The sequence below is a fragment of the Octopus bimaculoides genome, chromosome 6, assembly GCF_046866305.1.
Source record: "Octopus bimaculoides isolate indiv1 chromosome 6, ASM4686630v1, whole genome shotgun sequence".
NCBI lineage: Eukaryota > Metazoa > Mollusca > Cephalopoda > Octopoda > Octopodidae > Octopus > Octopus bimaculoides.
In genome coordinates, this window is record NC_142933.1 from 58,929,112 (window position 1) to 58,944,074 (window position 14,963).

The 14,963-nt window shown below is 39.9% G+C and overlaps 1 protein-coding gene across 6 annotated transcripts in view; it reads left to right on the plus strand.

Annotated features, from left to right (window-relative positions):
* Nucleotides 1-14,963, plus strand: part of LOC106881399 (isoamyl acetate-hydrolyzing esterase 1 homolog) — a 214,722-nt gene that overhangs the window by 81,311 nt on the left and 118,448 nt on the right. For all 6 annotated transcript variants that reach the window (XR_008264422.2, XR_016242282.1, XR_016242283.1 and 3 more), the window contains exon 2: nucleotides 7,018-7,073. Coding sequence is in view for 3 of the 6 variants with exons in the window: in XM_052968750.2 (XP_052824710.1) it covers nucleotides 7,018-7,073 (56 nt within the window). In the remaining 3 variants the exon portion in view is untranslated. The remainder of the gene's footprint in view (nucleotides 1-7,017; nucleotides 7,074-14,963) is intronic.

The following is a 14,963-nucleotide window of genomic DNA, read 5'->3' on the forward strand; positions in this document are numbered from 1 at the left end:
CTGTTGCAAATTCAATAACGGAATTTAAGTATGAACCAGACAGGAGTTACCTTTAAAGGGTATTATGGAAAATGTGAACAGATCTTCAATAAAAAGTGCAATGATTGGGACGACAATATGAAGACGCATTTAATCCTAAGAAAACTGACAGCAATTTTGTACTCCCAAATAAACCTTCTGGCATAAACTTTAGAAATACAATAGAGATATTGTGTAACATTTTTTGCAAGGAAAGCTTGTTGTTCAATACACACTGGAAATGTTTGAACCTAGAAAAGAACAATGAGGAGGACTACATCACATATGCTGGTAGAGTTAACAGAGAATGTGAAAAGTTCAAACTGGATGAGTTAACACCAGACATGTTCAAGTGCCTGATATTTACTCAGAGACTAACTGCAGAAAAAGACGCAAAAGTAAGAACAGGAATTCTCTCTAGGCTGGAACAAAACCAAGCTATAACCTTACAACACGTGTCAGAAGATTGTGAAAGAATAGTAAATCTAAGGCACAACACAGAGAAAATTGAACATAAAGATTGCTCCCAAGTGAAACAAGTGCAAAACAGGCAGAATAGAAATCAAGCATGCACTAAAATACGGTATGAACAGAACAAAAGTCAGGAAACAAACCCATGTTTTGCATGTAGAGGTCTACACCTGAGAAAAAACTGTCCATTTAAGAAAGTAGAATGTTTCTGTTGTGGTAAAATTGGACACATAAAAGCGCACTGTAAAACCAAGATGGCAAAATGTTAGAACAAAGAAAAAAGAGTTAACAAGATGTTGTTGAAAGAAAATGGTATTGTGACAAAGAAGAAATTCATAAATGTGGAAATTGAAAATATAAGAATAAAAATGCAGTTAGATACTGGAAGTGATATTACCATTGTGAATGAAGAAACTTGGAAGTTTATTGGTAAGCCAAAATTAAGTAAATCTACAAAAAGTAGCACACGGTATTACAGGTAAAAGATTGTATTTTCTAGGTGAATTTGTGTGTAATATGACATTTCATGACCAAATGAAAATGGCAATAGTATGTTAAAAAATTCAGTAAATTTGTTCGGCATAGAGTGGATGATACCGCTCAAATTGTGGAATTCACCCATAAGTGTTTTCCTGAGGAAGTGTTCACAAAATTGAATGGAGGATAATTCTTCTTAAAATTAGACCTTCGGTGTAAAAGTGGCTCCTTCCTTATTTCAACAATATGGAAATATAGTCAGTTCAGTCAAAGGTCCAAATGCAGCTGAGGGATTGAAATGAAAAGTAAAATTTTTATTCTTGGATGAAGTGGGCTGCTACACAAAAACAAAGGCAAAAATTGTAGTAAAACAAAGTGCAATACCTGTATTTAAGCCAAGACATAATGTACTGTTTGCAGTGCCAGAACAGGTAAATAAAGAACTTGAAAACCTAATCGAGAAGATGGTCTATGTATAAAAGAAAAATAGTAAGTTATGAGTTTGTGCAGATTTTTCAATGGGTTTAAATGATTACTTAAGCTCACATAGCTATCCATTGCCGATTCCTGAGGAAGTGTTCACAAAATTGAATGGAGGGTAATTCTTCTCAAAATTAAACCTCTCGGAGGCATACTTACATATCCAAGAAGAAGAATGATTACACTTACTAGCCATTAATAAATAGGAACCGGATTGGTGCAAAATGAAATCGAGATGTGAACTTATACTCAATTTCTGATAGGTGATAGTGTGCTGATGTACGCACAAAGAGTAATAATACCTGAAACACTTCAAAAGAAAATGTTGAGGGAATTCTTTGTTGGACATCCTGGTATTTCGAGGATGAAAGCTTTAATGTACTGGCCAAAAATAGATAGAGAAATTGAAAATTTAGTGAAAGGCCACAGAGTATGTGCTCTAGCAACAAAACTGCTGATGATAAAAAGTGAACTTTGGCCAAAAGTAGATGTTCCATGGTCAAGACTACACATTGATTTCACTGATCCCTTAAACGGTTCATACTACTTAGTGGTAGTAGATAGTTTCTCTAAAAGGCCAGAAATTTGTAAGCGTAAAAAGCCAACCTCCTCAACTACAACAAACTTTCTACATAAGCTGTTTACGAGAATTGGTGTCCCAGACACTATAGTGTCTGATAATGGAACAGATTTTCTGTCTTTTTGAGTTTAAAATGTTTTGTAAAATGTTTGCTGTAGAACAAGTTCCATCCCAGAACACTTTGTCAACACATTCAAGAGAGCCCTATGAAAGTCAGATAAGGATGTCACAGATGAGGTAGCGCTACAACAATTTCTAAGAGTATACCGAGTGACACCAAATCCAAACACACCAGGTATGTCACCAGCAGAGCTGATGTTTGTGAGGGAAATAAAATCAGTCTTTGACAAATGGTGCTTTTTACATGCCACCAGTACAGGTGCCATTTGTATGACACCAGTATCTGCTATGACTATGATTTTACTTGGCTTGATGGGTCATCTTCTCAAGCATGGAATACTGCCAAAGGTCTCGATCATTTGTCATTGCCTCTATGAGGCCCAACACTCAAAAGGTATTTTTGACATGCCACCAGCATTGGTCACCTTGCCTTTGTGAGGCTCAATGCTTGATTGGTGCTTTTTACATGCCACCAACATGGGTGCCAGTTACGTGACACCAACATTAACCTGGTAAGAAAAGAAAAATTGCAATGAATAATACAGCAAAATATATCAAAATTGGTAAAAATGTGTTTGTTAGGGTACATTAGAATGGAAAACAAAGTTGGGAAGACAGCATGATTATCAAATGCATAGGAAAAATGCTATACTTGGTAAAAGGAAGAAATAGGTATACAAGAGACACATAAATCAACTAAAAAAATAATTTGTTGAGAGCGAACCCAAGAGAATGGAAGAACCAATGGAATAGTTATATGATACTTTTCAATTACCAACACCACTACAAATAATTGAACCCAGATGCACAAGCAAAAAAAAGTGGAATGGACGTTATAACAGTCTGATGTTGGATTACAACATTTACATATTTGTTTTTAGGGTATTTTTTTTTAACCTCTCTCCTACAAGTTTACTATAAGTTACAGATGTTGTTAATGCCTTCAATTTATGTTTTTAATATTTAAAGCAAGGAATTAGTTTACACATTTTGTTTGTTTTTTAATCTACATCTACATGCAACTCTGAGAAAGGTATCAGGTGGTTGTGGGATAAGCTAAAATTAAAAGCTAAGTATCCCCCAAAATCAAACATTTTTTCATTTAAAAGTCATCATCATCATTTAATATCAATTGTCCATGCTGGCATGGGTTGGACTATTTGACTGATTATACTTGGCTTGATGGGTCTTCTTCCCGAGCATGGCATAATGTTAAAGGTTTCAGTCATTTGTCATTGCCTCCATGAGACCCAACACTTGCAAAGTACTTTTCACGTGTTACTGGCATTGGCCACCTTGCCTCAGTGAGGCCCAATGCTCAAAAGGTGCTTTTTACATGCCACCAGTACAGGTGCCATTTGTATGACACCAGTATCTGCTATGACTATGATTTTACTTGGCTTGATGGGTCATCTTCTCAAGCATGGAATACTGCCAAAGGTCTCGATCATTTGTCATTGCCTCTATGAGGCCCAACACTCAAAAGGTATTTTTGACATGCCACCAGCATTGGTCACCTTGCCTTTGTGAGGCTCAATGCTTGATTGGTGCTTTTTACATGCCACCAACATGGGTGCCAGTTACGTGACACCAACATTAACCACAACCATGATTTCACTTGGCTTGACAGGTCTTCTCAAGTGCAGCATATCACCAAAGGTCTCGATCACTAGTCATTGCCTCTGTGAGGCCCAGACTTCAAAGATCATGCTTCACCACCTTGTCCCATGTCTTTCTGAGCCTACCTCTACCATAGGTTCCTTCCACAGTTAGAGATCAGCACTTCTTTACACATCTGTCCTCGTCCAGTTGTCTCTCTTATGCCCAACTTTTCTCTCAAGCTGCTTATACTCTGTTGTACATGCACACTGACTTTGCAAATCCAGCAACTTCCTCTCTAGTCAGTGGTTATGCAAAGCAGAAAGGCTCACCGTACCATCTTCCCCAGTCATTTCCCATCCCTCCTTTACGGAAAAGGCCGATTAAATGTAAACAAAAGCATGTGCTTCAGTTGACAAGAATTATAATTACAATGAAGGATAGCCTGACTTTGGTTATTGCTTGGTTAACTCTAAGGTCCTTTGATTCTAGACCTTGCTTTCATACCTGAAACTTCTTCTCTAGTTCTGGTAGTGATTCAGCTGTATGAAAAAGGTTATCAGCATAGAGGAGCTCCCAGAGGCAGCCTGTCTTAAATTCCTCTGTTATTTCCTGGAAGACTATGATGAACAAGAGGGGGCTGTGGACTGATCCTTGGTGAACCTCTACTTGTACCTTGAATTCTTTGCTGTACTCATTGCCAATCCTCACCTTACTGACAGCATTCCTGTACATGGCTTGTACTGTTCTCACCAACCACTCGTCTATCCCTAGTTTCTGCATTGACCACCAGATAAGGGATCGGAGGACCCTGTCAAAAGTTTTCTCCAAGTCAATGAAAGCCAGGTACAGAGGTTTATCTTTGGCTATGTATTCCTCCTGCAGCTGCCTTACCAGAAATATAGCATCAGTAGTGCTTCTTCCTAGCACAAAGCCAAACTGCACTCATCTAGACTAACTCTCTCCTTAATTAGTTAGGCTATGACCCTCTCTGTAACTTTCATTACCTGATTCAGCAATTTGATACTTCTGTTATAATTTCTACGGCATCACCTTTACCTTTGTAGTAGTTGACTATTGTGCTGCTACACCAGTCATTGCATGTGACTCCTTTGTGAATCACCTGATTTACAATACAGGTGAGTAGACCGTAACCCACACCGCCAGATATTTTAAGCATCTCAGTAGTGATTCCTGATGGGCCAGGGCCTTTCCCTGCCTTCATATCCTTAATTGTGTTATCTACCAAGGTATTGTTGATTCAGACAGCTGATCTCTTAGTTTGGTCAACATTTGGCAGATTCTCCTTCTCTCATTTATTCCCCATGTTCAGCAATCTTTCATAACAGCATCTCCAAGCCTCTTTCTTTGCAGAATCATTGAATGCAAGTGCACCATCATCCATGTAGACACATTTTTTTCCTATGACATCGCAATTTTCTCTCGCATACTGTCTTGCAATCCAAAACTCTTCAAGTCTTTGGTCCTTACATCGCTGAGCATAGGCAAACTCCTTCTTTTCTGCTGCTAGATATACCTGTCTCCTAGCTTCCCTTCTGGCTATTTGATACAGTTCCCTGCTATCCCCACTCTTCCAGGCCTATCAGGCCTGTTTCTTTGCTCTAATGGCCTTGTCCACGGCAGTGTTCCACCACCATGTCACCCTAGGTCGGGATGGGACTTTGCACCAGTCGCAGATTTGGTCTGTGGCACTGAGCAAGCTGTCCCGCAGGAATTCCCAGTAGCCCCCTATGTTACAAGTCTGTAGTTCCTCTCCCCTCCCATCTTTTGTTTTAAAATATTTTCAATTTTTTTTTCATCTTTTTTAATGCAAGGCTTCTCCCATTCTTTTTTAAAGTGTGTAGTGCAAACAGAATTGGCCAAAATTTGTCTTGAGTGGATGGGGTATCATAAATTTTTCAGAATCTATTTTCATAAAAAGCCTACCCCGATCATTTCCAAGACTGCTATGCAAAAAAGAAAAAAAAATGGAAAAACCCCTGTCAAAAAGGAGAAAATCCAACTTACGTGGGCATCCTGATCTGAAATTCTGCGATTTATAGCCATTTTTAGTGGTCCATTAAAATTTTATTGAAATGTCATATTCCAAAATTTCAGGATTTATGTAGTTCTATACTAACTACAATGTGACAAAACTCAAGTCCCAGTGACTTGTACCTTTGGATTTAACTAGGTCTGTAAGCACTGCAAAATTGTTTGTAACTTGTAACAAAATAGGCTATACATAAATATTTTTTTAACTTGCCAAAAAAAGATAGTTTCTTTCCAAGAACCTAAAAAAAAATAGGCAACTGGTATGCTATGATCACTATTAATTTTTGTAATTTGAAGATGGTCATCACCTCAGTTTGAAAGAAATGGCATCATAAATATGGCTAATTTATTCATTTAGGCTAATTAGGCAAGATTTTGACCATTTCACTGACCATTCAAATTGTTATATTTCCTAAAACATTCATTCAAATTTCACAAATGAGATATTAAAATGTTTCTTTTTGGATGCTCTCTTAGGAAAAGTAGAGTAGAAAGTATATTTAAATATTTCCAAACATTCATAGTTATTTGCCACCTATCACCCATGGTGGCAAATGTATACTTCCAAAGTTATCTGTTGTATGACAGCTAACACTCTGGTAATAAATAATGCTACCATATCACAATTATTGTCTACTATTTTACATTCATCTTTCTGTACTAACTGTAAATTAAATTTTCCATTTCAATGATTGATTGATTATTGTTGAGTTGCTTGATGTGCACTTGTTTCACAAGACCATTCACTTGGAATTAGTGAATTGAAAAACAAACAGAAAAAGAACAATTATTAGGTATTTCTAGTTGTGGTCATCCTGTCTTTTGTATCAGGCATATTGTTTCAATTTGGAAGGTGATTAGAAATTGGTTCACTACATTCAGCCTCCTGACTAATTAGAAGTTGTACCTTTCCTGATTTGTGAATTGTTAAATTTAATAAAGGCAACCAAGTATTAATCATATACTTTGACAATTAATTAAAGCAGTCAACATTGTGATAATAAGTCATCCCGTATTAGTGCTCTGAAAACATTAAAAGTCATTCAAAAATTATATTTAGTAATTTTGTGTTAGAGCATTTCATTAAAAAAAAATTTTTCTCTTCTGATCATTATTAAATGTACATAGTTATTTCTTTAATGTTTTCTTTAATTTGAATCATACACTGCTTATATATTTAAGTTTAATTCCAATTTTCTTCCTCTTTTCCATTTTAGTATGCCTTTAGTCATGATGGCTGTTGGGCTGCCCTTGTGGCAGACATTTTACAAAGGTAAGACTAATTTTTGTAATTATTTTAGGATAAGTTAGCATTTGTAGATATATATATATATATATATATACCCAATGACTGGTGTAGCAGCACCATAGTCAACTGCTACAAAGGTAAAAGTGACGCTTTAGATACAAATAATTACAGAGGTATCAAGCTGTTACATCAGGTAATGAAAGTCATGGAGAGGGCTATAGCCCAACTAATTAGGGAGCGAATCAATTTAGATGAGATGCAGTTTGGGTTTGTGCCAGGGAAAAGCACCACTGATGCTATATTTCTGGTAAGACAGCTGCAGGAGAAATACCTAGCCAAGGATAAACCTCTGTATCTGGCTTTCGTTGACATGGAGAAAGCCTTTGACAGGGTCTACCGATCCATTATCTGGTGGTCAATGAGGAAACTAGGGATAGGAGAATGGTTAGTGAGAGCTGTGCGAGCCATGTACAGAGACACTGTCAGTAAGGTGAGGGTTGGCAATGAGTACAGTGAAGAATTCCAGGTAGAGGTAGGGGTCCACCAAGGTTCTGTCCTCAGCTCCCTCCTATTTATCATTGTCCTCCAGGCGATAACAGAAGAATCCAAGACAGGATGCCCCTGGGAGCTCCTCTATGCTGATGACCTTGCACTAATTGCTGAATCACTATTAGAACTACAGGAGAAGTTTCAGGTGTGGAAGCAAGGACTAGAATCGAAGGGCCTTAGGTTCAACTTAGCTAAAACCAAAGTTCTAATAAGTAGGAAGGTAGACAAAACACAGACCCCTTCATGTGGATGGCCCTGCTTGATCTGCAGAAAAAATGTAGGTAGAAACACTATAAGATGTACCCAGTACAAGCTATGGACACATAAGAGGTGCAGCAATATCAAACGCAGGTTAACTAGGAAGTTAGTTTTTGTATGTAGCAGATGTTCAGGTGCAATAAACACTGAAAATGTCCAGAAAACAACTTCTGTCTCATTCCAGGGAGAAAAACTAGAGGTAGTTGATAGCTTCCGCTATCTGGGTGACCAAGTTAGTAGGATGTGCTGAAAGTGTAGCTGCTAGAATAAGAATAGCCTGGGCAAAGTTCAGAGAGCTCTTACTTCTGCTGGTGACAAAGGGCCTCTCGCTCAGAGTAAAAGGCAGACTGTATGACGCATGTGTACAAACAGCCATGCTACATGGCAGTGAAACATGGGCCTTGACTGCTGAGGACATGCATAAGCTCGCAAGGAATGAAGCCAGTATGCTCCAATTGAATGAGTAATGTCAATGTGCATACCCGACAGAGTGTAAGTATCTTGAGAGAAAAGTTGAACCTAAGAAGCATCAGTTGTGTGCAAGAGAGACGATTGCACTGGTATGGACATGTGGCAAGAATGGATGATGATAGCTGTATGTGCCACACCCTAGCGGTTGAGGGAACCCATGGAAGAGGCAGGCTCAGGAAGACCCGGGATGAGGTGGTGAAGCACAACTTCTGAACTTTAGGTCTAACCAAGGCAATGACTTCTGACCGAGACCGTTGAAAATATGCTGTGCGTGAGAAGACCCGGCAGAGCAAGTGAGACCAAAATCCAAGGCCTTGCCAGAGTTGTAGCCAGCCCACTTATGCGTAACATTCCTTCTTGCGAAGACCTGTTGAGGCAAGTGAAATCGAAATCGAAATCGAACTAAATTTGTAGACTGGCACCCATGCCAACGTCTTCATTGAACACTAAACACGGCAAGCGAAAGCGAAATCGTGATGGCACCAGTACCAGTAATTCACTAAGAGCACTGTCCGAGCGTGATCATTGCCAGAGCACCAGCTGCCTGGCTTCGTGCCGGTGGCACATAAATAGCACCATTTGAGTGTGACCGTTACCAACGTCGCCTTCCTGGAACTTGTGAAAAGACATTCGAGCGAGTTCGTTGCCAGTCCCGCTGGACTGGCTCCTGTGCAGGTAGCATGTAAAATACACCATTTTGAGCATGGCTGTTGCCAGTACCCCCTGACTGACCTTCGTGCCGGTGGCACGTAAAAGCACCCACTACATTCTCTGAGTGGTTGGCGTTAGGAAGGGCATCCAGCTGTAGAAACTCTGCCAAATCAGATTGGAGCCTGGTGTAGCCATCTGGTTTTCAGCAGTCCTCAGTCAAATCGTGCAACCCATGCTAGCATGGATAGTGGACGTTAAATGATGATGATGATGATATATATATATATATATGTATACTTATCATTCAGGCTCAAAAAGAAGGATCATGGTTGGCCAGACACCAGTCACATGGAAGGAGAGATGGGTAGGGGACAGCGGAATTGGAGGATTAGAAATATATATATTTTTGTAGTTTCAGCTCAGAGCTGTGGCCACCGTTTTGCTATACTCTTATTACTGAGAGCCTCCTCTAAAATGTGGCACTTGGTGAAGAATGGAGTTTAATGTAGCTACCCTCATTTGCACCTCTTGCCGTGAGGTAGGTTCATCTGGGACTCTCAAGAGGAAGAGGTCCATTTTTGATCTGCAAACGCCTACATCCACTTTGTGCAGGTTCCTCAGATTCATTGGGAAAATATTAAAATGATGTGGGCCCCTGAAACCCATGCTGTTGCCGTAAGTAGTCTTGAAGTGCAATGGCATTGCTGGGATCTTTGGCACTATGTTCTGGCATTGGTATAGCTTTCAATGCCAAAATTTGGCACAATTCCTTCCAGGATCTTCCACATGTATATTACTGCATGCCTCTCCTGCCTTGCTCCAGAGAGTAGAGTCTTCACTGTTTCAGCTTTCCCAGTAGCTGAGCTGTTGCAATGAGACAATCTTCTTTGTGAATCTTCTCTGGATTACTTCAAGGTCTGCTGTTAATTTTACACTGTTCGGTGACCATAACTGGGAGCAGTAATCCAGGTGGCTGAGGACGAATATCCTCCAGAGGACCGTCATGGTTTCCTTATCTCTGGTTCTAAATATTCTCTGGATCCATCCAGCCAGTCGTCTGCACTTTGTTGCCATCCTGGTAATGTGTACTTGAAAAGAGGTATCATCACTCATGTCGATACCCAGGTCCCTCAATGGTTTAGGCTCTGGGATTGTAATTCCCTCTGGACCAGTGTACCCTGTAAGTTTCATTTTCAGTTTTGTACACTGGTAGTGCAAGGCTTGGAATTTTTCAGCATTAATTTGAATATTATTATCCTCAGCCCATCTGTTAATTGAGTCCAACTCCTGTTGCAGATGTGCAACAATCGCTGGGGTTCTGTATTTTCTGCCAGTCTTTCCTATCATCTCTGTAGCTAGCAAGGGTGGCTATCTGGGCAGTTGAGGGCATATCTGAGAGGGCCACTATGAAAAGCTGTGGTCCCAAGACAGTACCTGTGGAACACTGCTCAATATTTGTGTTTTTATTGAGGTAGCTCCATTGACCACTACTGCCTGGCTTCTATTTTTCAGAAAGTCATGTAAACCACTCGCCAAGTTTTCCAGCTATGCCGAGATCACGCAGTTTGTGGCATATCACACCATGATCCACTCTGTCAAAAGCTTTTGCAAAATAAAGGTATATTACATCCACATTTGAGTTGTTGAGTAACTGCCTCAACACCCAGTCATAATGTTGTAAGAGCTGGGTCAGGCAGCTCCTACCTGGTCGAAAGCCATGTTGGGTATCACTCAGCAAGTTATTTTCTTCAAGGAATGCGATTAGTTTTCTTCTGACTATCCTTTCCATGACTTTGCTGATGTGTGAAGTCAGAGAGATAAGCCAATAATTTTTGGCATCTGCTCTGCTTCTCCCTTTATGGATTGGGCATATTATTCCTTCCTTCAGCTTGCTTGGCAGTCTGCCATTTGCGAGAAAGCTCTGGAAGAGGATCTGGAGGGGTTTTGCCAGGGCATGCTTACACGATTTAAGGAGGATTGCTGGGAACCCATCTGGACCAGCAGTTGAGTTTGTGTCCACTTTCTCTATAGCTAGTAGTACATCTTCGCTAATGTTGATATATTCCATTGTAACTGCCTCTCTGGTTATAGGGGAGGTAGCAAAGAAGTCCACTGGTTCGTTCACTTGTCTGTGCTCCAACGGAGTGGTGAAGACACTTTTGAATTGCTCATTCAGTACCTCACTGATCCTAGTTAGACTGTCTGTGAGGGAGCCATCCTTTTTGAAGAGGGGTCCTATCTTTCAGCGTACTGAGGCTGTTTCTTACGCGTAATAAAAGAAGGCTTTTGAGTTTGACTTAATGTTTTTTATAACCTAGGATTCTCTCCCTCACATAGGATTGTTGCAGGCTTTTTTCAATCTCCATCAGTGTTGTTTTTAGGCAGGACTTTTCGCTACTTTTAGAATGTTGGTTGAGGCAATTTGCAACCTTTGTCCGTGTCTCATGTGGATCTTCTTTTGGAATCTTGTTCCTTGTGTTGGCCTTGTGCTCTGGGATATATTTCTGGCATATGGTTTGCATAACAGACATGAAATATTCTAGTTTCATGCCAATGTTTGGTGTGGAGAGACATTTTGGCCAGTTATGTCTGAGGATCTCATTTTGGATCGATTTTCGGTCTGCTTTGTGGAAGTTCAGCGTGGAGAGATTTCAGGTGCTTCCTTTAAGCTGTATGTCTCTGGCTACTTTCGGCCCAAACACAGACAGCTCTGTTATGTTGTGATCCGAGACTAATGTTGGCATCACTTTCACATCATGATTGATGTCCATATTGTTTGTGAAGCAGAGATCCAAAATGTTATTCACCCTAGTTTGTCTGAGTATAACTTGCTTCATGAGCAGGGACTCCACCTGTGCTTGTTTGCAATGAGTGATTCCTGACAGCATGAGGCCTTCAGACCATTTGACATTGGGGAAGTTGAAGTCACCTATGAGAAATATGCTCACGTGGTGTTCCAGTTTTACGAGGATTTCTTTAATTCTTGTGAGCCAATCTTCAAACTTGTCTATGTGGTTTGGAGCATCCAGTGGGCGAGATGTATTGCATATGACTATATTGTGTTGTCTTATGTATACAATTAGAGTGTCACATACCGAATTTGAGTATGACAGTAAGACCTGGTTTGTGAGGTCATCAGGGATGTATACAGCAACTCCACCATGGCTCCTTTCCCTTCTGTCTGTTCACAGTATGGTATATTTTGGTATGTGTACTTCTGCATTCTCTATGTCAGGGCTGAGGTGAGTTTCCACGAGTGCTATGCATAGTGCTTGATTGCCTGCAACAAGGTCTCTCAGAAAAAAAGTTTGCTTTTGTTATGATGCAACAGTCCCCCCAATATTTAGAAAAAATATTGGCATGATGACTGTGCAGGTGTTAGGGGAGGCCATCTCGTGTCTGTTGACTGTGTTGGTCTTGCATAGTGGTGGGCAAGGTTCCTTGTTTGCACTTGATGTAGCCAGGTCAGCTGCTGCATAATCTTTTTCACCATGCACAAAAAAGACTTGCTCAGCTGCTACCTTTCGCATAACATCTGAAGAGCGCTCTGCTTTTGTATTTTTTTCTTTGTATTTTATTCTTTGTATTTTATTCTTTGTTTTTTTTTTCTTTGGTGTCTTTCTTCAAGGAAGTTTTTCTCCTTAAGGCCCCTGTAGTTTTGGCGGGATCTTAGGTGAGCAAACCAGCAGTTTTTACCGTCTTTGCCGTGCCAACATTTGCCTTGCAGGTAAAACTTCCAGGTCTTTAGTGCCTTCCAAATTTCTTCTCTCTTCTAGGGTTTTCGATTGCATTGGATCCTCCATGTTTGAGTTTTCTGTTTTTTGTTTGGTGGGTTGGGGTTTTGGTTTTGGTTATTTCATTTTTGCCTTTTCATTTTTCTCCTCATCCTTCTTTATGCTTGTGCTCGTGTTATGTCCTTCCTTTTCTTGTGGTAAGATTTTCATTCCTCTGGTTGTTCAATGGGGCGAGGACTCTGTTCCTTTGTAGGACCACTGGCACAGAGGGGCTTCTAGTTGCTGCTTCCTTGGCTCCTGTATCCTTTTCAGCCTGCTCGTTCACTGGGGTGGGGATCCATTCTTTTGAGGAACCACTGGATCAAAGAGACTTCTGGTTTTTGTTTCCTGCTCTCTATTCTTATCAGCCTTGCCACAGTAGTTTTCCATTATGACATCAAGAGTGTCAATGTGTGGTCTGATCAGCGTATAGGATCGGATGAATACATTTTTCTTCTGCTCTATCTGATCAGAAGGCATTGTTTTCCAGTGCAGCAGTGATGATGTTGTTTGGCGGATCGCCACTATCAATCATCCATGCTCGTAACAGAAGATACAATTCTTTCTTCTCCCACTTTGGTGCCATCTTCATTTTTTAAGCCCAGAGGGGGAGTAGAGGAGAGAGAAGAAGTGAGAACTAGAGGGAGGTTGAAAAGAAGAAACACAAAGGGGGGAAATAGAGAACGAGAGAGGGAGATATGAAGGAAAAAGAAAGGGCGATATGAAAGAAAGAGAGGGGGTGTGGGGTGTTAGCTCAACAGAGGGAGGTAGAGTAGGGGGAGAGAAAGTGAGACAGAGTGAGGGAGAGGAGGAGATGAGAAAGAGAGACAGTGAAGGAGTGGAGGGAAAGAGACAGTGAGGGAGAGGATGGAAAGAGAAAGACAGAGTGAAGGAGAGACAGTGTGAGATAAGGGGAAAAATGAGAAGTATATGAGGGAGAAGGTGAGGTGATAGGAGGAGAGGTAGATGTTGAGAGAGACAAAAAAGGGAAAGAGAAGTGAGAAAAGGGGGAAGATATGAAAGGGATGGAGAGAAATGAGTAAAAGAGGAAAATATGGAAGAGAGATTGAGAGAGGTAGGTGTAAAGAGAGAAGCGGGAAGGGGAGGAATATATGTGAGGGAAGGAGAGAGGAAGAGGTAGGTATGAAAGAGAGAGGGGGAGCAGGTAGTGAAGATATGTAGAAAAGCGGAAAAAAATTTATAAATCTAGATAGGTAAAAGAGATAAAGTGAAAAAAAAAAAAAAAGAAACAATAGTGAAAAAAAAAAGGGGTTTCGTAATGAGTTCTATTTTTCAAATAGAATGTAAAACGAAGAGATCGCTGTGAGAAAAGTTCAATGAAAGATTATAGTGAGAGAGAGAAAAAGTTTTATCCAGTATTATCAAAGATAAAAGAAAATAAACAAAATGAGAAGGATACTTATTCGCAAGAGGTAAAATTCCAATCCTTGTTCTTGTACAAAGAAGTTTTCTTTCAAAAACAATTTTTTTCTTCTTACACGCGGCCGCAATCACCCTTTCTCTTTTTTCATATCACCCTCTCTCTTTCTTCGTATCCTTTCTCTTTCTTTCATGTCTCCCTCCCTCTTTCCCTATCCCCCCTCTGTGTTTCTTCTCTACCTCCCACTATTTCTCACTTCCTCTCTATCCTCTATTCCCCCTCTGGGCTTAAGAAACGAAGATGGCACCAAAGTGGGAGAGCAAAGAATTGAATTATCTGTTGTGAGCATAGATGATTCCTAGCAGCAATCCGCCAAACAACATCATCACTGCTGCACTGGAAAACAATGGCTTCTGTAGAACCATTGATCTGACAGAGCGAAAGAAAAATGAATTCATCTGATCCTATATGATTTATCACCATGTGGTTTTTACAAGGATAAATCTAGCTTGCATTACAGATTTTAATGTACTATATTAAACTTTTAGTGTCATATATTACGTTTTTTTTTTTAAGCGATATATTATAGTAGACCGTTATAAAATAACAAGTACTACATTTTTTGGCAGTTTTAGCAGATTTCTTCGTCAATTTAAGGAATCCCTCTTGGTTGTTTCAGGAGAAAGAAAAAGCACGTCTTTCCTCAAAAAAACTGGAAGCACATTATATATATATATATATATATATATATATATATATATAATTTTCCAGAATAAATCGATCTTGGATATATCGAGTTTGAAGTTTCTGCCTCTTTTAAATATACAAATT